This window comes from Emiliania huxleyi, assembly GCF_000372725.1.
Source record: "Emiliania huxleyi CCMP1516 unplaced genomic scaffold EMIHUscaffold_57, whole genome shotgun sequence".
Taxonomy (NCBI): domain Eukaryota; phylum Haptophyta; order Isochrysidales; family Noelaerhabdaceae; genus Emiliania; species Emiliania huxleyi.
The window spans coordinates 1-18,973 of NW_005197722.1; the positions used below are offsets into that span (position 1 = coordinate 1).

General features: G+C 72.1%; 3 protein-coding genes across 3 annotated transcripts; 1 reads left to right on the forward strand and 2 right to left on the reverse strand.

Annotated features, from left to right (window-relative positions):
• Positions 1–2,741: 2,741 nt before the first annotated feature.
• Positions 2,742–12,924, reverse strand: EMIHUDRAFT_213250 (hypothetical protein; the record flags this gene model as incomplete). Its single annotated transcript, XM_005764948.1, has 7 exons — positions 2,742–5,624; positions 7,669–7,791; positions 7,900–8,845; positions 9,140–9,696; positions 10,057–10,524; positions 11,734–12,111; positions 12,247–12,924. Coding segments are annotated over 7 exons (6,033 nt in total), but the record flags the coding sequence as incomplete, so codon positions are not given.
• Positions 12,925–13,348: 424 nt separating this feature from the next.
• CAM4 (calmodulin-like protein) lies at positions 13,349–13,654 on the forward strand (the record flags this gene model as incomplete). Its single annotated transcript, XM_005764949.1, has 1 exon — positions 13,349–13,654. One exon carries the CDS (start codon positions 13,349–13,351, stop codon positions 13,652–13,654), a length of 306 nt encoding a protein of 101 aa, XP_005765006.1.
• Positions 13,655–14,096: 442 nt separating this feature from the next.
• On the reverse strand, positions 14,097–15,523 carry EMIHUDRAFT_213252 (hypothetical protein; the record flags this gene model as incomplete). The annotated part of the gene is made up of 2 exons (XM_005764950.1): positions 14,097–15,267; positions 15,357–15,523. 2 exons carry the CDS (start codon positions 15,521–15,523, stop codon positions 14,097–14,099), a joined length of 1,338 nt encoding a protein of 445 aa, XP_005765007.1.
• Between the last annotated feature and the right edge of the window lie 3,450 nt (positions 15,524–18,973).

Consider the following 18,973-nt stretch of genomic DNA (forward strand, 5'->3'; position numbering starts at 1 on the left):
GCGGCCGCGCGGCGCAGCATCCGGTAGCCTGGCCCGTACTCGAGCCCGACGCGGCCAAACGCCGCGTACAGCCGCGCCAGGTCCACGGCGTGCGCGCAGCCGGCGCGGGCGGGCGCGAGCGCGAGCGGCGCGAGCCGGCTGTCGGACGCGGCGGCCGAGCCGCCGCAGTGCGCGGTGCGCTGCTCGTCCAGCTCGCTCCGGATCTCGAACCGCTCCTCCGCGCCGCCCAGCTCGCAGCTCAGCCACAGCCGGTCGAGCGAGCCGTCCAGTAGAAAGGGCTGCAGGAAGAAGGCGCGACGCAGCACCGCGCCGCCGCCAGCACCACCCGACGCGGCGACGCACGCCGCGCGCGCCATCTCGAGGTAGCCCGCGCCGGGGAACACGACGCGCCCCTGCACGACGTGGTCGGCCACCAGCGCCAGCAGCGCCCCCGCCGCCGGCGACCGCAGCGTCACCGAGCCTCCCTCCTCCCCCTCGGCCCTCCGGTGCGTCAGAGGGTGCGGCGTCTCGCGCCACGCGAAGCGGCGACGCAGGTACCGAGGCGGCTCGATGCCGGCCTCCGGCCCGCCCCGCTCCGCCGCCGCCTCCACCTGCAGCACCGCGTGCGCGATCGTGCCGCTGTACCCAAACGAGCTCACGCCGCTGACGCGGGCAGAGGCGCCGTCGGAGGGCGCCGGCAGAGGCGCGAGGCCGACTGGCAGCAGCGCCGAGGACCCGCGCAGCGCGGCGCTGACGTGCTCGTTGAGGAGGCGCAGCATCGCGTTCGGAGGCGCCTCCGCGTGAGAGAGGGACAGGGCGAGCCGCACCATCCCCGACGCGCCCGAGGAGGTTTCTGCGTGGCCGGCATTGGCCTTGATGCCCGCGAGCGAGATCGGCTCCGAGGCTGGCGACCGCCTCGCAATCACGGCCGCCTTGAGCGAGCCGGCCTCGATCGGGTCGCCGAGCGGCGTGCCCGTGCCGTGCGCCTCGACGCAGCCAAGCTGGTCGGGTGAGGCCGCCGCGTCCGCCAGCGCCGCCGATAGCAAGCCCTGCTGCGCCAGCCCGTTTGGCGCCGTCAGGCTCGCGCTCTTGCCGTCCTGCCGCACGCAGCTGCCGAGCAATGCGAACCTTCTGAGGCCGCCTCCACCGCTCCGCTGCAGCGCCGCGGAGCACATCGACTCGCCGCGCAGGTACCCGTCCGCGCGAGCGTCAAACGTGTGGCAGTGGCCTCGCGCGGAGGTCATGCCCGCCGTGGCAAAGGTGACTCCGACGCCGGGCAGCAGCATCAGGTTGACGCCCGAGACGAGGCCGCGCTCACACTCGCACAGCTGCAGCGCCCGCATGGCGCCGTGGTTGGCAGAGAGCACGGACGAGCACGCCGTGTCGTACGAGACGCACGGCCCCTGCATCCCGAGAGTGAAGGAGATGCGGCCGGCCGCGATGGAGACAGCGCTGCCCGTCGCCGCGTACACGCTCCGCCCGAGCGGCGAGTACTTAACGATGTCCACCCAATCGTTGGAGGCGATGCCGACAAAGACGCCCGAGACGGTACCCGCGAGCGACGCCTTGTCGAGCGCCGCCGCGTGGAGGGCCGCGTAGCTGCTCTCGAGCAGCAGCCGCTGCTGCGGGTCCACCGCGACCGACTCCGCTGGCGAGACGCTGAACCGCGCGTTATCGAAGTGCGCGGCGTCGCGGAGGAAGCCGCCGTGCCGCACCCGCAGCGCCACTTCCCCCTCCAGCTGCGCGAGGCCGTCATCCCCCCACCGCTCGGGCGGCACCTCTGCGGACACGTCGCTGCCGCACGCGACGAGGCTGCGCATCGCACACGCCGTCGTGACGCCGCCAGGTAGCCGTGCGGCGAGCCCGTCGACGTCGACCCAAACGTCAGCACTTGAGCACTTGGGCGGAGGCGGTGCGCTCGGTGGCAAGTCGGCGAGGCTGTCGTGGGAGGGCTCCTCGGCGGTGTCCGCAAAGTAGCCCGCGAGCTGGCGCGCCGTCGGGTAGTCGAAGATGAGCGTCGAAGGCAGCGTCATGCCCGACTGCGCCTGCAGCTGGTTGCCCAGCTCGACCGCGGCGAGCGAGTCGAGGCCAGACTCCATCAGCGGCGCGTCCGGGTCGACGCTCTCGCCCGTGGTGCTGTAGAGGGTCTCGAGCAGCGACTCGAGGGTGATGGGGCCCGCCGGGCCGGCGGCGCTCGCAGCCGCAACCTTGAGGCCTGCAAAGTGGCTGAGGATGGGCGGCACCTGCGGCATGACTCCAAGGAAGCGGCTCCACGAGATGAGCACCAAGCTCATCACCGGCGGCCCGCGCGGCAGCAACGTCGCTCTCCACGCCATCGAGCCGCTCGCATACTCGATGAGCGAGATGCCGGCCGACTGCAGCCGCTGGTTGACCGTGGCGCCGGCCGCCGCCATGCCGACGTCCGCCCACGGGCCCCACTGCACGCTCGAGGCCGCCTGTGCGCGAAGGCGGCGGCACGCGGCGAGCGAGTCGAGGCAGCTATTGGCGGCCGAGTAGTTTGCCTGACCCGCGCCCCCAAACAGGGACGCAATGGAGGAGAAGAGCACGCAAGAGTCGAGAACCGCGACCGCAGCCGCGCGCTGCAACGCCCATGCACCGAGCGCCTTGGGCGCGTAGGAGCGACGCAGCAGCTCCGCGGATTGGGACGAGAGGAGGCTGTCGGCCAGCACGCCCGCTGCGTGCCAGAAGCCTCGCAGCGGCGTGCCGGACGGCTGCAGAGCGGCGGCAAGCAGCCGGCGCACCTCGGCCTCCTCCGAGGTGTCGCAGCACGCGACTGCGATGCTCTCCCCGCCGCTGCCTGCACCGCCGGCCGCCCGCACAAGCCGGGCGCGGCTCGCCGCCGCCACGCCGCCGCTGCGCGACGCGAGCACGACCGTGTCAGCGCCGCTCTCGAGGAGCCAGCGCGCGTTGAGCACGCCGAGGCCGCCGCTGCCGCCCGTCAGCACGTGCGCCCCTGCCGGCCGCGCCTCGCGCAGCGGCGGCAGCCGCACGACCACCTTGCCAATGTTGAGCCCGCCCTGCAGGCAGCGGAACGCCGACTGCACGCCCCCCTCGAGCTCGAAGCAGCGCAGCGGCAGCCCGTGCAGCACGCGGCTCGCCAGCCGCGCCGAGAGCAGTCGCAGCGTGCGGCCCATCCACCACGGCGCCTGCTCGATGGTGCTGTCGAGCGCGATCGCCACGTAGCGCGCGGCCGCCGACGCCGCCTCGCGCCGCTCGTAGCTCCACACCGCGCGCTTGCCAATCTCGCACAAGCGGCCGCCCTCGCGCAGCAGCGCAAAGGAGACGGCGATGAAGTCGGCCGAGAGGCTGTTGAGGACGGAGTGCAGCCGGCGCGCCCGCAGCTGCGTCGGCAGGCCGAGCGCGAAGGCGGCGGGCTCGCGCGAGCTCGTCGTCGCGTCAAACAGGCGGGCGGAGCGGAGGAAGTGGTGCTTCTGCGGCTTGCCCGCCGTCGCCGCCGCGCCGCCGACGCGCAGCCAGCGCGCGTACTCGGCAGCGGCGAGGCCGACGCCGCCCGCGCCCGCCTGGAGCAGCAGCGCGCTCCCCGCCAGCGGCCTCGCCGCCAGCCACGCCTGGTGGACGGTGCTCCACGTCGTCGGCAGCGTGCACGCCTCGTCGGGCGACATGGACGGCTCCATCGCAGCGACGAGCCGGCAGTCGGTGCGCGCCACGCTCGCCAGCGCCGCCAGCGCGTGCCCCACGACGGCGTCGCCCACGGCGATGTGGCGGACGTCGGCGCCGAGCGCGGCGACGCGGGACGCGCTGTCCGCGCCCGGCTCGCCCGGGTCGCCGGGGTACACGCCGAGCACGTTGAGCACGTCGCGAAAGTTGAGCCCCACCGCGCAGACCCGCACCTCCGCCTCGCCGCGCACGCACGCAGACTCGTCGCGCAGCTGCGGCACCACCCGCAGGCCGCCCACCGCGCCCCGCGCGTCGAAGTGCAGCCTGACCGGCCCGCAGAGCGAACCGGCCGCCGGGGCGAGCCGAGGCACCAGCCACGCGCCACCGCTCCACACGTGCTCCGGCTCGCTCGACTCGTCCCTCGAGGCACCCGCGAGCAGCGGCAGGATCGACCGGCTGACAGCGCCTGCCGACCGGCCGACCTCCTCGTCCACGAGCGCGAGGACAGCCGCGGGCGCCTCGGCGCGCCCGGTGCGGGAGAGGCCGAGCAGGCCGGCGTGCGAGACGCTCGGACCGCTCGCGACGCGAGGCCCCGTCGTGCCCGCCGTCACAAACGCGCACGGCGGCGCGCTGCGAGAGGAGACGGCGGCTCGCAGCAGCTCCAGCGCCGCGGCAAGGAAAGGCAGCGCCAAACTGTGCGGCTGGCCGCCGCTCGCTCCGGAGCTAAGCAGCAGCGCGCGCGCCAAAGCCGGTGCCACCGAAGCCCGTGCCACGCTGTCCGACGGCGCCACGCTGTCCGAGGAGCGTGCGAGCGGCCTGCCGGCTCCCAGCGCGAGCACCGCCGCCTCGTCGCCGGCCGCGTCCGCCTCCGGCACCGGCTGCCACGCCGTCGCGTACAGGAGCGCGGGAGTGCGGGCCTCGGCGCGTCGCGACGCCTTGTACACGCGCGTCTCGAAGCCGCGAAGTCGCACGCCGACCGTCCGCCTGGCCTGTGCCAGCCACACGTCCGAAAGGCCGTCGCGCTGCCGCTGCACGAGCGAGAGCATCTCTCGCCCGCTGGCCGACAGCAGCGTCGCCTCGGCAACCGAGAAGGGCAGCCTGGTCTCACTCGAGCTCCCCTGGATAAGGCCCGTCTGCTGGAGCGCGCCGTCCAGATCGGCCGGGTGGACCCGCGTGCCCTCGAGCTCGCACCGCCTGCGCAGCCACGCGGACGACGCCGTGGCGTCGGCCGAGACCGCGACCTGGCGCAGCATCCGGTAGCCTGGGCCGTACTCGAGCCCGACGGAGCGGCACGCAGCGTAGAATTGGCCGAGGTCGACGAGGTAGCTGCAGGCGCAGCGGGCAGAAGCGGGAGAGGCGAGCGGCGCGAGCCGGCTGTCGGACGCGGCGGCCGAGCCGCCGCAGTGCGCGGTGCGCTGCTCGTCCAGCTCGCTCCGGATCTCGAACCGCTCCTCCGCGCCGCCCAGCTCGCAGCTCAGCCACAGCCGGTCGAGCGAGCCGTCCAGTAGAAAGGGCTGCAGGAAGAAGGCGCGACGCAGCACCGCGCCGCCGCCAGCACCACCCGACGCGGCGACGCACGCCGCGCGCGCCATCTCGAGGTAGCCTGCGCCGGGGAACACGACGCGCCCCTGCACGACGTGGTCGGCCACCAGCGCCAGCAGCGCCCCCGCCGCCGGAGTGCGATACGTGACCGGGTCGCCGGGCTCGTCCCGCAAGGGCGGGCCGCGGACCAGCGGGTGGAGCGGCTCGAGCCACGCGAACCGCCGCTGCCTGTAGGCAGGCGGCGAGGCCGACTGCGCGTCCGGGGCGGGGATGCGAGCCCTCGCGCGCAGCACAGCGTGGGCGATCGTCCCCGCATACCCAAACGAGCTGACGCCACCGACACGGCCGTGGTCGCTCGCGCCCGCAGGCACCGGGGCGAGCTGCGCGGGGAGGGCGCACGAGGCGCCCTGGAGTGCGGCGTCCACGTGCTCGTTGATCGAGTGGAGCTGGCCGTTGGGGGCCGCCTCGCCTCGCCGCAGGCCGGCCGCGAGGACGAGCAGGCCCGCCAGGCCCGCGCCTATGGTCGTGTCGTCGACACGTCATGGACGTGCAGTGGCGCTCGTGCAGCCCCGGAGAGGCCAGGGCGCCGGGCTCGGTATGGCCGACGCAAGACTTGACGCTGCCGAGCGCAAGCACGCTCTCCCCGCGCCCTTCGATCAGCGCCGCCACCGAGCGAGCCTCGATCGGGTCGCCGAGCGGCGTGCCCGTGCCGTGCGCCTCCATCATCGGCATCTCGCCAGCACGCACGCCCGCGAAGGCCAGCGCCGCCCGCAGCAGCGCCTGCTGCGCCAGCCCGTTTGGCGCCGTCAGGCTCGCGCTCTTGCCGTCCTGCCGCACGCAGCTGCCGAGCACCTCCGTGCCGGCGGCATCAGAGGGAGAGTCAGAGGGGGTGGTGCCTGCGCGCAGTGACACCGCCGTGCACGAGTCGCTTCGCACGTACCCGTCCGCGCGGCTGTCGAAGGTGTGGCAGTGGCCCCGAGCCGAGGTCATGCCGGCCTGCGCGACGACGGCGCTCGCCTCCAGGTCGAAGAGCATGTTGACGCCCGACGCGAGCGAGGTGGAACACTCGCCGCGCCGCAGCGCGTGCACGCCGCCGTGCAGCGCCGCGAGGGCGCTCGAGCAGGCCGTGTCGAAGGAGACGCACGGCCCCTGCAGCCCGAGGGCAAAGGAGACGCGGCCGACCGTCACCGAGCATGTGGCGGCCGTTGCGGCGTAGACGCTCTTGCCCAGCGGGCTGCTCCGCAGCACCGCGCTGTACTCGGAGGCCCACATGCCGACAAAGGCACCGACCAGGCTGCCCAGCATGCGCGCCCGGTCGAGGCCGCCGGCCTGCAGCGCCTCGTAGCCGCGCTCGAGGACCTGTCGCTGCTGCGGGTCGACCACCCTCGCCTCGGACGGCGAGATGCCGAAGAAGGCGTTGTCGAAGAGCTCCGCCTGGAGCAGGAAGCCCGCGTGCCTCAGCCGGTCGGCGACGGCCGGAGGGACGGCCTCCGACGAGCCTCCCCAGCGCAAGCGGGCGGCGGTGTCGTGGCTGATCATGCTGCTGCCCGTGGCGGCCATCTGCCACGCCAGCGACACAGAGACGGCGCCCCCAGGCAGGCGGCCGCTGGTGCCGACGACGCGCACCACATCCTGGCCTTGCGGGGCTGGGCCGTGCGCTGAGTCGTGCGCCGCCGCCTCAGCCTCCCGCGCTGATGCCTTCGGCTCAAAGTAGCCCGCGAGCTGGCGCGCCGTCGGGTAGTCGAAGATGAGCGTCGACGGCAGCGTCATGCCCGACTGCGCCTGCAGCTGGTTGCCCAGCTCGACCGCGGCGAGCGAGTCGAGGCCAGACTCCATCAGCGGCGCGTCCGGGTCGACGCTCTGCCCCGTCGTCTCGTGCAGCATCTCGAGCAGCGACTCCATCGTGATCGGCACCGCGGGCCCGCCGCCGGACGCGCCCGCCGCGGAGACCGCGACGCGCTGGCCCTCAAAGCTGGACAGCAGCGGCGGCACCTGCGGCATCATGCCGAGGAACTTGCCCCACGCCACCAGCACCGCCGCCACCACGGCCGGGCTGCGCGGAAGCAGCGACGCTTGCCACGCCGCGACGCCGTGGGAGCGCTCGATGAGCGAGATGCCGGCCGACTGCAGCCGCTGGCTCACCGAGCCGGCCGCCGCCATCCCCACCTCGGCCCACGGGCCCCACTGCACGCTCGAGGCCGCCTGCGCGCGAAGGCGGCGGCACGCGGCGAGCGAGTCGAGGCAGCCGTTGGCGGCCGAGTAGTTTGCCTGCGCGCCGCCGCCGAGCAGCGCCGCGATCGACGAGAAGAGCACGCACGCGGCGAGCGGCGAGCAGGCGACCGCGCGCTGCAGCGCCCATGCGCCGTGCGCCTTGGGCGCGTAGACGCGACGTAGAGAAGAGGGGGTCTGCGATGGAAGCAAGCTGTCGGCCAGCACGCCCGCTGCGTGCCACACGCCGTGTAGCGGGGGGGCGCAAGCCTCCGAGACGCCGGCGACAAGAGCCTGCACATTGATCGCGTCGGCAGTATTGCAAGCCACGACAAACACGCGGTCCAACTCGACCATCGACCGCTTGCTCGCCGCCGCCACGCCGCCGCTGCGCGACGCGAGCACGACCGTGTCAGCGCCGCTCTCGAGGAGCCAGCGCGCGTTGAGCACGCCGAGGCCGCCGCTGCCGCCCGTCAGCACGTGCGCCCCCGCCGGCCGCGCCTCGCGCAGCGGCGGCAGCCGCACGACCACCTTGCCAATGTTGAGCCCGCCCTGCAGGCAGCGGAACGCCGACTGCACGCCCCCCTCGAGCTCGAAGCAGCGCAGCGGCAGCCCGTGCAGCACGCGGCTCGCCAGCCGCGCCGAGAGCAGTCGCAGCGTGCGGCCCATCCACCACGGCGCCTGCTCGATGGTGCTGTCGAGCGCGATCGCCACGTAGCGCGCGGCCGCCGACGCCGCCTCGCGCCGCTCGTAGCTCCACACCGCGCGCTTGCCAATCTCGCACAGCCGGCCGCCCTCGCGCAGCAGCGCAAAGGAGACGGCGATGAAGTCGGCCGAGAGGCTGTTGAGGACGGAGTGCAGCCGGCGCGCCCGCAGCTGCGTCGGCAGGCCGAGCGCGAAGGCGGCGGGCTCGCGCGAGCTCGTCGTCGCGTCAAACAGGCGGGCGGAGCGGAGGAAGTGGTGCTTCTGCGGCTTGCCCGCCGTCGCCGCCGCGCCGCCGACGCGCAGCCAGCGCGCGTACTCGGCAGCGGCGAGGCCGACGCCGCCCGCGCCCGCCTGGAGCAGCAGCGCGCTCCCCGCCAGCGGCCTCGCCGCCAGCCACGCCTGGTGGACGGTGCTCCACGTCGTTGGCAGCGTGCACGCCTCGTCGGGCGACATGGACGGCTCCATCGCAGCGACGAGCCGGCAGTCGGTGCGCGCCACGCTCGCCAGCGCCGCCAGCGCGTGCCCCACGACGGCGTCGCCCACGGCGATGTGGCGGACGTCGGCGCCGAGCGCGGCGACGCGGGACGCGCTGTCCGCGCCCGGCTCGCCCGGGTCGCCGGGGTACACGCCGAGCACGTTGAGCACGTCGCGAAAGTTGAGCCCCACCGCGCAGACCCGCACCTCCGCCTCGCCGCGCACGCACGCAGACTCGTCGCGCAGCTGCGGCACCACCCGCAGGCCGCCCACCGCGCCCCGCGCGTCGAAGTGCAGCCTGACCGGCCCGCAGAGCGAACCGGCCGCCGGGGCGAGCCGAGGCACCCGCACCGCATTCCCATCGATCACGTGCTCCGGCTCAGCGAGGCCTGGCCCGAGGAGGCCAGTCGCCGCGCGGGCCGCGGCGTGGCGCGAGGCCGCCCGAGACACGGCGGCGGTGTCGGCGCAGGCGAGGCACGCCGCGGGCGCCTCGGCGCGAGCCGAGCGGGTCAGGCCGAGCAGGCCGGCGTGCGAGACGCTGCTTGCCGCGGCGGCGCCTCGGCCCATGACGCCCGAAGTGAGGAAAGTGCACGGCAGCGCCCTCCGCGCGACGGCGTTGGCCCGGACGATCGCGAGTGCGGCGGCGAGCGTCGGGAGCGCGATGCCGTGCGGCGTTGCGTCTTGGCTGCCCGCCTCGAAGAGCAGGGCGCCGCAGCCTGCCCCCGCCGGCCTGGCTGGAGGGAGGGGCCCGGCCGCGGCGCCTCGGACTGCGGCGCTCAGGCTGAGGGGCGAGGAGGTCGTCTCGGCGGGGCTCCCGTCCTCGCGCGGAGGAGGGGCCGCCTGCCACAGCGTCCTGTAGAGGTGCATCTGCCGCGCCGCCTCGGCGGAGCGGACGGCCTTGTACACGCGCGTCTCGAATGCGTCGAGATGCGTGCCGGGCGGATCCCCTCTGCCGTGCCGTGAGAGCCAAACGCCGGAAGTCGTGTCGCTCTGACGGGCGACGGCGGAGCAGAGCCGACCCGAGGCGGACGCGAGCCGCGCCTCGCCGACCGAGAAGGGCAGCCGGATCTCGTCGCTCGACGCGCCCTGCGCCAGCAGCGCCGTCTGCTGGATCGCGCCGTCCAAATCGGCCGGGTGGACCCGCGTGCCCTCGCGGCGGCACCGCCGATGCAGCCACGCCACCGACGCGCTGGCGTCGCCGGCGGCGGCCGCGCGGCGCAGCATCCGGTAGCCTGGCCCGTACTCGAGCCCGACGCGGCCAAACGCCGCGTACAGCCGCGCCAGGTCCACGGCGTGCGCGCAGCCGGCGCGGGCGGGCGCGAGCGCGAGCGGCGCGAGCCGGCTGTCGGACGCGGCGGCCGAGCCGCCGCAGTGCGCGGTGCGCTGCTCGTCCAGCTCGCTCCGGATCTCGAACCGCTCCTCCGCGCCGCCCAGCTCGCAGCTCAGCCACAGCCGGTCGAGCGAGCCGTCCAGTAGAAAGGGCTGCAGGAAGAAGGCGCGACGCAGCACCGCGCCGCCGCCAGCACCACCCGACGCGGCGACGCACGCCGCGCGCGCCATCTCGAGGTAGCCCGCGCCGGGGAACACGACGCGCCCCTGCACGACGTGGTCGGCCACCAGCGCCAGCAGCGCCCCCGCCGCCGGAGTGCGATACGTGACCGAGCCTCCCTCCTCCCCCTCGGCCCTCCGGTGCGTCAGAGGGTGCGGCGTCTCGCGCCACGCGAAGCGGCGACGCAGGTACCGAGGCGGCTCGATGCCGACCTCCGGCCCGCCCCGCTCCGCCGCCGCCTCCACCTGCAGCACCGCGTGCGCGATCGTGCCGCTGTACCCAAACGAGCTCACGCCGCCGACGCGGGCGGAGGCGCCGTCGGAGGGCGCCGGCAGAGGCGCGAGGCCGACTGGCAGCAGCGCCGAGGACCCGCGCAGCGCGGCGCTGACGTGCTCGTTGAGGAGGCGCAGCATCGCGTTCGGAGGCGCCTCCGCGTGAGAGAGGGACAGGGCGAGCCGCACCATCCCCGACGCGCCCGAGGAGGTTTCTGCGTGGCCGGCATTGGCCTTGATGCCCGCGAGCGAGATCGGCTCCGAGGCTGGCGACCGCCTCGCAATCACGGCCGCCTTGAGCGAGCCGGCCTCGATCGGGTCGCCGAGCGGCGTGCCCGTGCCGTGCGCCTCGACGCAGCCAAGCTGGTCGGGTGAGGCCGCCGCGTCCGCCAGCGCCGCCGATAGCAAGCCCTGCTGCGCCAGCCCGTTTGGCGCCGTCAGGCTCGCGCTCTTGCCGTCCTGCCGCACGCAGCTGCCGCTGAGGCCAAAGCGCTCCGCGACGTGTGTGAGCGGCGCGGCCTCGCGCTGGCGCAAGTACGCGCTCTCGCCTCCACCGCTCCGCTGCAGCGCCGCGGAGCACACCGACTCGCTCCGCACGTACCCGTCCGCGCGAGCGTCGAACGTGTGGCAGTGGCCTCGCGCGGAGGTCATGCCCGCCGTGGCGCACGCGACGCCCGCCGCAGGAAGGAGCATCAGGTTGACGGCGCAGACGAGGCCGGCGCTGCACTCGCTCAGCTGAAGCGCGCGCAGCGCCGCGTGGCCGGCGACGAGCGCCGCCGAGCAGGCGGTGTCGTAGGCGGCGCAGGGCCCCTGCAGGCCGAGCACAAAGGAGAGCCGCCCCGACGCGATGGAGTGGTTGCTGCCCGTGGCGGCGTAGACGCTCCTCGCCATCGGCGAGTCCCGGACGATCTCGGCCCAATCGTTGGCGGCGATGGCGACGAAGACGCCCGTCAGCGAGCCGAGCAGCGATCCGCGCTCCCTCCCCGCGCCGTGCAGCGCCTCGTACCCGGACTCGAGCAGCAGCCGCTGCTGCGGGTCCACGGCGGCCGCCTCGGCGGGCGAGACGGAGAAGCGGGCGGGGTCGAAGAGGGAGGGGTCCGCGAGCCAGCCGCCGTGCCTCGCTCGCAGGGCAACCTCCGGCGAGAGTGAGTCGAGCTCGGACAGCCTACTCCGCACCCACCGCCCGTGACGAGACCTCCCCGCCCCCGATGGCGGCGCGGCGGGGAGGTAGAGGCTGCCGCTCGTCGCCCCACCGCTCGGGCGGCACCTCGAGGGAGCAAGCCATGGGTCATGGCCGAGACGCAGCCGAGGTGTGGCCGAGGTAAGACGCAGCCGCCACGTAGCCGAGATGCGCACCTCGCGGACCAGCTCGCTGCCGCATGCAGCGGCGCAGCGCAGCGCGGAGGGTGCACCCACCCCCGCAGGCAGCGTCGCCGCGAGGCCGAAGACGCCGACTCGCGCCGCGAGCGCCTCGAGGCGGGCGGCGGGAAGGCCGGTGGCCGGCAGGGTGGCAGGCAGGCTGTCTTGCAGCGCCTCCTGCATGCCGCTGCTCGCAAAGAAGTCCGCGAGCTGGCGGGCAGTCGGGTGGTCGAAGATGAGGGTGGCGGGAAGCTCCTCGCCCGTCTGCTGCTGCAGCTGGTTCCCCAGCTCGACCGCGCCCACCGAGTCGAGCCCCGACTCGAGCAGCGGCGCGTCGGCGTCGATGTGCTCTCCGGACAGCTCGTACAGATTCGCGAGCACCGTCTCCAGCGTGACGGCCGGAGCGCAGGAGGCGGCGTGGGCGCCGCCGGCGGGCCGGTCGGAGGTGGCGACGAGCTGCGTGATGTCGAGCGGCGGCGCGGCCGGGGCCCCGAGAGCGCGGCTGGGAGCGCCGGCGACGCCGTTCGCCTTTGCGGCGCCGCCTGGCTTTGCGGCGCCGCCTGGCTTTGCGGCGCCGCCTGGCTTTGTGGCGCCGTCGGCCGCCGCCGCGTGGCCGCTGGCGTGGCCGTTAGGCGGGCTGACAGACCCGTTCGACGGAGCGACCGCGAACCTGTCGAGCGGCCCCTTCGGCGGCGGCCGTGGGAGCGCCAGGCTGCCTCGACCCAGGCTGCCCAGGGCCATCGCAGCAGCCTCTCTCTGCCTGGCCATCACCGCGGCGAGGGCGCAGTCAATGTGGCGGTAGCTCCCACAGTCGTTCTGGCGCCGCCCCTCCGTCAGCAGCACGAGGCGGCCGCACTCAGAGCAGGGACCGCGGTGAGACAGCGGCTGGTCGGCCCAAGAGCGGCGAGAGGACGAGGAGGAGCTGTCGCCGCCGGTGGAGGAGCCGGGGACGGGAGGCGGCGTGCGGCTCGGCGAGCTGGCGCCGGAGGAAGGCCACTCCTCGGCCATCTTCATGTAGGCGAACATGCGGCTCTGGCCGAGCAGCGACGAGGAGTAGGTGCGCAGCGTCTCTTGCTGCTCCTCGAGCCTCTTGCTCAGCTGCACAGCGATCGCTTTTGACTCCTCCGCAACGGCGAGCGCTGCCTTGGCGGCGGCGCTCGCGCTCGCAGCACTGTCCGTGCTGTCGTCCGCAGGCATGTGGCAGGCACTCGAGGACCTGCCGAGGGGAAGAGCAGGGCTGTCGGCGGCGGCGGCGGCTGGGGAGTTGTGGTGATGGAGTGTGAGAGGATGGCGGCAGGTGAGGAGAGGGCGGTGGAGGCGAAGGTGTTGGACGACCTCTCCGTTTTGGCAGGGCGGCGGTGGTGACGGCGGAGGGACGCACGGCGTTGGAGGAGAGATTGTTGGTCGGCGACGTGTGGTGGCGAAGAGGGCGTCGGAACGAGCGCTCTCAACCTCCACCTTGAGTGACTTCAGTGCGCATGACCAAACGCAAAAAAGAAGTGAGCAATTTCGCTCACAGCACACAGGCTCGACACAGGTGCGAACTGGCGCGTGCTAGTACTATCACCGGCACACCACCGGAGCCGCAAAAAAGAATTTTCCGAACAAATTGTTAAAAGGTATGGCGGGTGCAGTGCTCTCTACTGCCGCGGCGCCCCTGTCGGTCGAGGCGGAGCTGCAGGACATGATCAACGAGGTGGACGCCGATGGCAACGGCACCATTGACTTCCCCGAGTTTTGCACGCTCATGGCGCGCAAGATGAAGGACACCGACTCGGAGGAGGAGCTCAAGGAGGCGTTCCGCGTGTTCGATAAGGACGGCAACGGCTTCATCTCCGCTGCCGAGCTGCGCCACATCATGACCAACCTCGGCGAGAAGCTGACTGACGAGGAGGTGGACGAGATGCTGCGCGAGGCGCGACATTGACGGCGACGGCCAGATCAACTCACTACGAGGAGCGGGGGGCGTGCGCGATCTCTGAGTAGTTAGGACTTCGGGCAGCGCCCGGTGTATACACGCGTTGCATGTGTAAGGGCGAGAGCTGTGTTCGACCTTGAGCCTTGAATACGATTAGACAACATTTGAGTGCTCAAACTAAAAGTGCCGGGCGAACTAAAAGTGCCGGGCGAGGAGCGGCGACGTGCGTCGCGACATCGGAGGCGCTGTGGCGCGGAACGGCGCGCGGTGTGGCACGGCCGGGGGCCGCGCGGCCGGGGCCGGCGCGTGCCGGCGTGCCGCGGCGCGGCACACATTCGCGACGTATCGCAGCCGGCACTGGCGATCGCGCGGCGGGCCCGGCCGCGTGGGACGGTGTGCACGATCGCGTGCGGCCAGGTCGAGGTCCGAAGGTCCGAGAAGTTCTCAATTCTCAGTCGGCCGGCGTCCCAACGACTCCCAAACCACACTTGACAAACTTGGCTGCGTGGCCCGGTCGCATCCCCGTCTCCTCTGCCACCGTTTCCCGCTCCGCAGCATCCATCTCGAGAATGTAGTTGAGATCATCGTAGCCCTGCTCGTCAAATGCGTCGGCGTACTGCGGCAGCCCAACGCGCTCGAGGGCCTGCACGACTGGCGGCATGCCAATCGGGTGTGGCTGGAGCCGCGGCTCTGCCACCGAAGCAGCCAAGAGCCCAGCGGCCGTGGAGCGCCGCTTAGGCGGCGGCGCGTCGGCCGGTTTCAGCGAGCGCTTTGCAGGGCGGGGCGGGGCCTCCTGACCCTCTGCCTCCCTGACCGCACGAGTGTAAGCCACCGCCGCCTCGACCGCCGTGGCGAAGGTGCCAAGGGAGACCCGCCCTCCGCCGTCTACCTTGTGCTCTGCCTGGAAGCGGCCGGAGGCGCGCTTCCGCACGCCCCTGTAGCCGGTACCGCTGCTGCTGGAGAGCTGCAACCGTAGGCCCTCCGCCTCGGTGGCCACCGCCGGAGGCTGGTAGTGGTACTCGCCGACCACCCTCGCGTAAGCCACCGCCGCCGCCACCGCTGTATCGAAGCAGCCGAGGAAGACCCGCCTTCCGGCCACTGTGTGCTGTGCCATGAAGCGCGAGTGAGTTTTTCCAACGCCCACGTAGCCAGTCGCGTTGCTGCTAGAGACGTGCAAGCGCAAGCCCTCCGCCACCTCCACCACCGGCGCCGGCTCCGCTCCGGCCGCTGCTGCATCCGCTCCGGGCCGTTCGGAGCCTCGAGCGCCATCGGACCGGCGTTCGACGACGTAGCCCGGTGGCGAAGCCGATTGGTCACCGCCGTGCGCGACGTACGCGGTGTACACGCGCAGCTTTTGCGTGTCGGAGAGCCTCGCATACTGGCCGAGGTCGAGAGGTGGCGGCGGGGTGCCCACCGCAGTCTCGCGAATGGCCTTGTCCTGGAGCCGACGCGCGTAGAAGGCTTCGACGGTGCAGCCACGCGCAAGCTCCAAATCGCGGCGCTGCGCGCCCCTCTTTGCTCCGCCATCAGGAGGCGGCTCTGCGTGCGCCTCGCTCTCGTCCGTGCGCATTGGTGCCTCAATTTTCCGCATCGAGGAGTACTCGGCGATGGAGTGGCGGAGCCTGCACGGTGGGGCAAAGATTACGCGCTGAGTCGGTGCGGACAGGGTGTGTGAGGCTCAGGCTCAGGCAAGGAGGAAGGGTGATGGCACCTATCGCCGTCCTCGTACTTGATCCAGAATGCGGCGAGGTCGGGCCGCACGGCGTCCACCGAGCCCCGGAAGGTCGAAACCGCGGCGTCCGTCATTGTGATCGACACTTCCAGCCACTCGCCCAGCGCCGGGAGGAGCGGTGACGAGCGCCGGTCCGCGAACGCCATTGGTGGCGATAACCGTCAGCAGGCCACTTCCGTCGACTTCCGGCGGGCGGCCGGTTACTGTTTCTTTCTCCCGCGCACAACACTGTAAAATTCTTTCTCCCGTTAAAATTCTTTCTCCCGTTGTAAAATTCTTTCTCCAGCGTTTTTTGTGTCAAGAGATATTTTGTGTCCGAAAACTGCTTGGCGAGAAGGAAATTCTTTTTTATCGCCGAAGCGAGTCTTGCTGGGCCGCGCCGACCGAGAGCGAGATCGAACGAGCTCCATCGAACCATCCAACTCCGGTCACCGGGTCTGAACGCGCTCAGCCTCAGGAGGTACCAAACCACGCAAATTCTGCACGCCTCGCTGCGCCGCTGGCTTGTAGACTGAATCACAGAATCAGGCAGCAGCAGGCTGCTGCTGCTGCCACAGCAGCAGTCTGCTGCGGCCCTAATACGCAAGTTAATGACTAGCAGCACTGCCGGGGGCATACATACGAGCCGCCAAAGCCGGTGTGCGGCCGTGCACTGCCACCTGCCCGCGGCTACGCACAATGTGCGCTCGCATTGGATGAGCCCTGCTGATGGACCTGCGTCGCCTAGCTGCACGAGAGCAATGCCGCAGGCGGTGGCCGTGGCATACACTGCGAGCACACTCGGTGCAGCTGCGAGGTGCAGCAAGAGCACGTCGTTCCTGCCTCTGATGCCACTCTCGCGGCTTGCAGCGCGTCACTCGCGCATGCTCTCCAGGAGCTATGGCGGGCGCGTGTGTGGGGCTGTAGCCTGTGTTTGGCCGGTTCTGACCCGTTTACTATCAGTATCATGCCCGGGCCACAAAAAATCGCACACGGGTAGCGGCTCAGGGGCCCAGTAAGTCGCGGAATCGCCCCGCCAAATGTCACAACCTGCGCCACCCAGGGCTGGAGACCTAGTCCGGAGCGCAGTCGCACGCACGTTAGCGTTACTCGGCGAAGAGAAACGAAGGGGAGAGGGAGCAGGGAGCAGGGGGCGCCGCGCCCACTCCGCGTAGAGCCGGGGGCGTCGTGTGGAGAAGAAAAATCGCTCTCCGCCGCAAGCGCAACCCGATACCCTTCAATCTCATTCCCTCCTGGGTGTGCTTCTTTTAGCCCCCCGGCCCTGGATGTGCGGTTGATGACTGCACTCCAAGTGCTCCAAGTGCTCCAAGTGCTCCACGGTGCGATATCTGACACAAGACGTCTACCCTCACCACGCACCCGAGTGTTTCTTCTTTGTCCTCGACCGCCGCGCCGCGTCGCTCTTTCTCCGCTGCTCCGCCTGCAGGGCGCGCTGCTTCTCTGCGAGCGCCGCGAGCTCCTTCTGCCTCTCGGCGAGCAGCAGCGCCTGCAGCGTCTCTCCCCACAGCCGGAAGGCGGAGCGGCACGCCGCCTACGGCAAGGCTCCGAGAAGCCATTCATCGGAAGCTCCGTCCAGGGCAGGGAGGGTGGGGGGGAGGGGCGGGCCTTGTAGTCGGCGCGGCGGCAGTGGTAGCCAGAGTACGACTGCACCGCTCGCGAGGCGCCGCCGACACCGACGCCTACGCCGCCCTCCTCGTCGGGGAACGGCGCCACCGCCGCCGTGGCGTTCGGCTTCGGCCCCTCCTTTCGGCGGCTAAAGTAGTCGCTCACCTGGCGGCAGGCGGGCGGGGACATCGCCCAGACCCCTCTCCTCCCCTCCGCTGCGGTCCCTCTCTGCGCTCCGCCTGGCGGTGCAAGCTCGGCTTGTCGGAAGACCACTCAAGCATCCCGCCGCCTGCGGGGAGGCCCAGAGACCGGCTCGGAGAAGGTCCGGAGGTGGGAGGGCCTACTGAGCCTCGCGGCTCGCCGTTGACGCGCACGTCCTCGTCCGGCGCCTATGGGGACGCTTCCGAGAAGGGTCGGGGGAGGGCTCGGCGGCCGCCGACAGCACGCCGCCGTCTCGCGCGTAGTCGTTGTCGAGCAGGATCTGGTAGCGGTTGCGGTAGTCGCGGTCGGCGAGGTCGCCGTGCCAGATGTGGAGCACGACGCCGGGCGTGTACCTGTTCACAGCTGCCCGTGTGAAGAGCCGCCTCGTGCCCATTTTGGGGCGCGGCGCGAGGACTGCACGAGATGTTGGCGGGGCCGACGAGCGCAGAGATGGAGCGGCCGTGGTCGACGACATGCCTGAGGAGGGAGGGGGCGAGTCGTGGGCGTGTCGTGGGCGTGTCGCTTGAGATGCGCCCCTCCTTGCCCCCCCGCCGCGCCTGGCCATCCTCCGCGAGAACTTTTTGCGCACCCCTCCGTAGTGCCCCGTGAAGGCCCCGAGCATGATGCGGTCCCCGCCGCCGATGATGGAACGGTCGTAGAAGCCGGAGGCCATCACCTCGCGCCTGGCGCTCATTAGTGGATGCGTGATAGCGACTCAAGGCGACGGTGGAGGCCCCCCCCTCGCGCCTCGCGGCCCACGCGAAGCCCGGGTGGCCGAGCAGGAAGCTCGACGAGAAGGCCGAGTCGCCAAACGTCGAGACGCCGAGGCCTGCGCTGTGGTAGACGGCCCCCACGCCCATGCCGAGCGGCAGCTGGCCGAGCTTGGCCACGTAGCCGGAGCCGTCTCCCCCCGCCGAGGCGGGCAGGTACGTCATCCAGCCAAAGGGCTGCACCACCTAGGGTTAGGGTTAGGGTTAGGGTTAGGGCAGGTACGTCATCCAGCCAAAGGGCTGCACCACCGAGTACTCGTCGAGCAGCGCCGCCGTCTCGGGCACCCAGTTGTCGTTGAGGAAGATGAGGTCGGTGTCGAGCCACATCACCTTTGGGCGGCGGAGGTGGCGGGAGAGGGGGTGGAGGAGGAGGTGGCGGGGGAGGGGGAGGAGGTGGCGGGGGAGGGGGAGGAGGTGGCGGGGGAGGAGGAGGTGGTGGCGGGAGGCGAGAGGGGAGGTGGTGGCGGGAGGCGAGAGGGGAGGTGGTGGCGGGAGGCGAGAGGGGAGGTGGTGGCGAGAGGGGAGGTGGTGGCGGGAGAGGGTCGTGAGACGAGTCGTGGACGCGGGCGTGTCGGGGAGGCCTCCCTCGCGCGCTCTCCCCCTCACCTTCTCGACGGACGCAGGCAGGCTCTGCAGCGCGATGTTGAGCAGCCGCTCCTTTTGCCAGAGCGTGTTGCCCTCAGCCGTGTTCCGGTGCAGCAGGATGTCGCAGTCGTGTGGCGCCAGCTGCGGCGGCGCTCGTCCAAAGGTGAGCTCGACGCAGAGCAGCTGGAGCCCTTGAGCGGAGACGGAGGCGCGGAAGTGGCGGAAGTTGTCGACCTTGTTCTCGTGCCGGCCCGGGTTGAAGAAGGTCGAGATCCCGAGGAACTTGCCGTACTCGTCCGACTCCTTCCAGCCCTCGACCTTGCCTCCGACTGGCGCGCCGCCGCCACCTCCGCCGCCGCCTCCGACGCCACCTCCGACGCCGTCTCCGCCGCCACCTCCGACGCCGTCTCCGCCGCCACCGCCGCCGTCGGCACC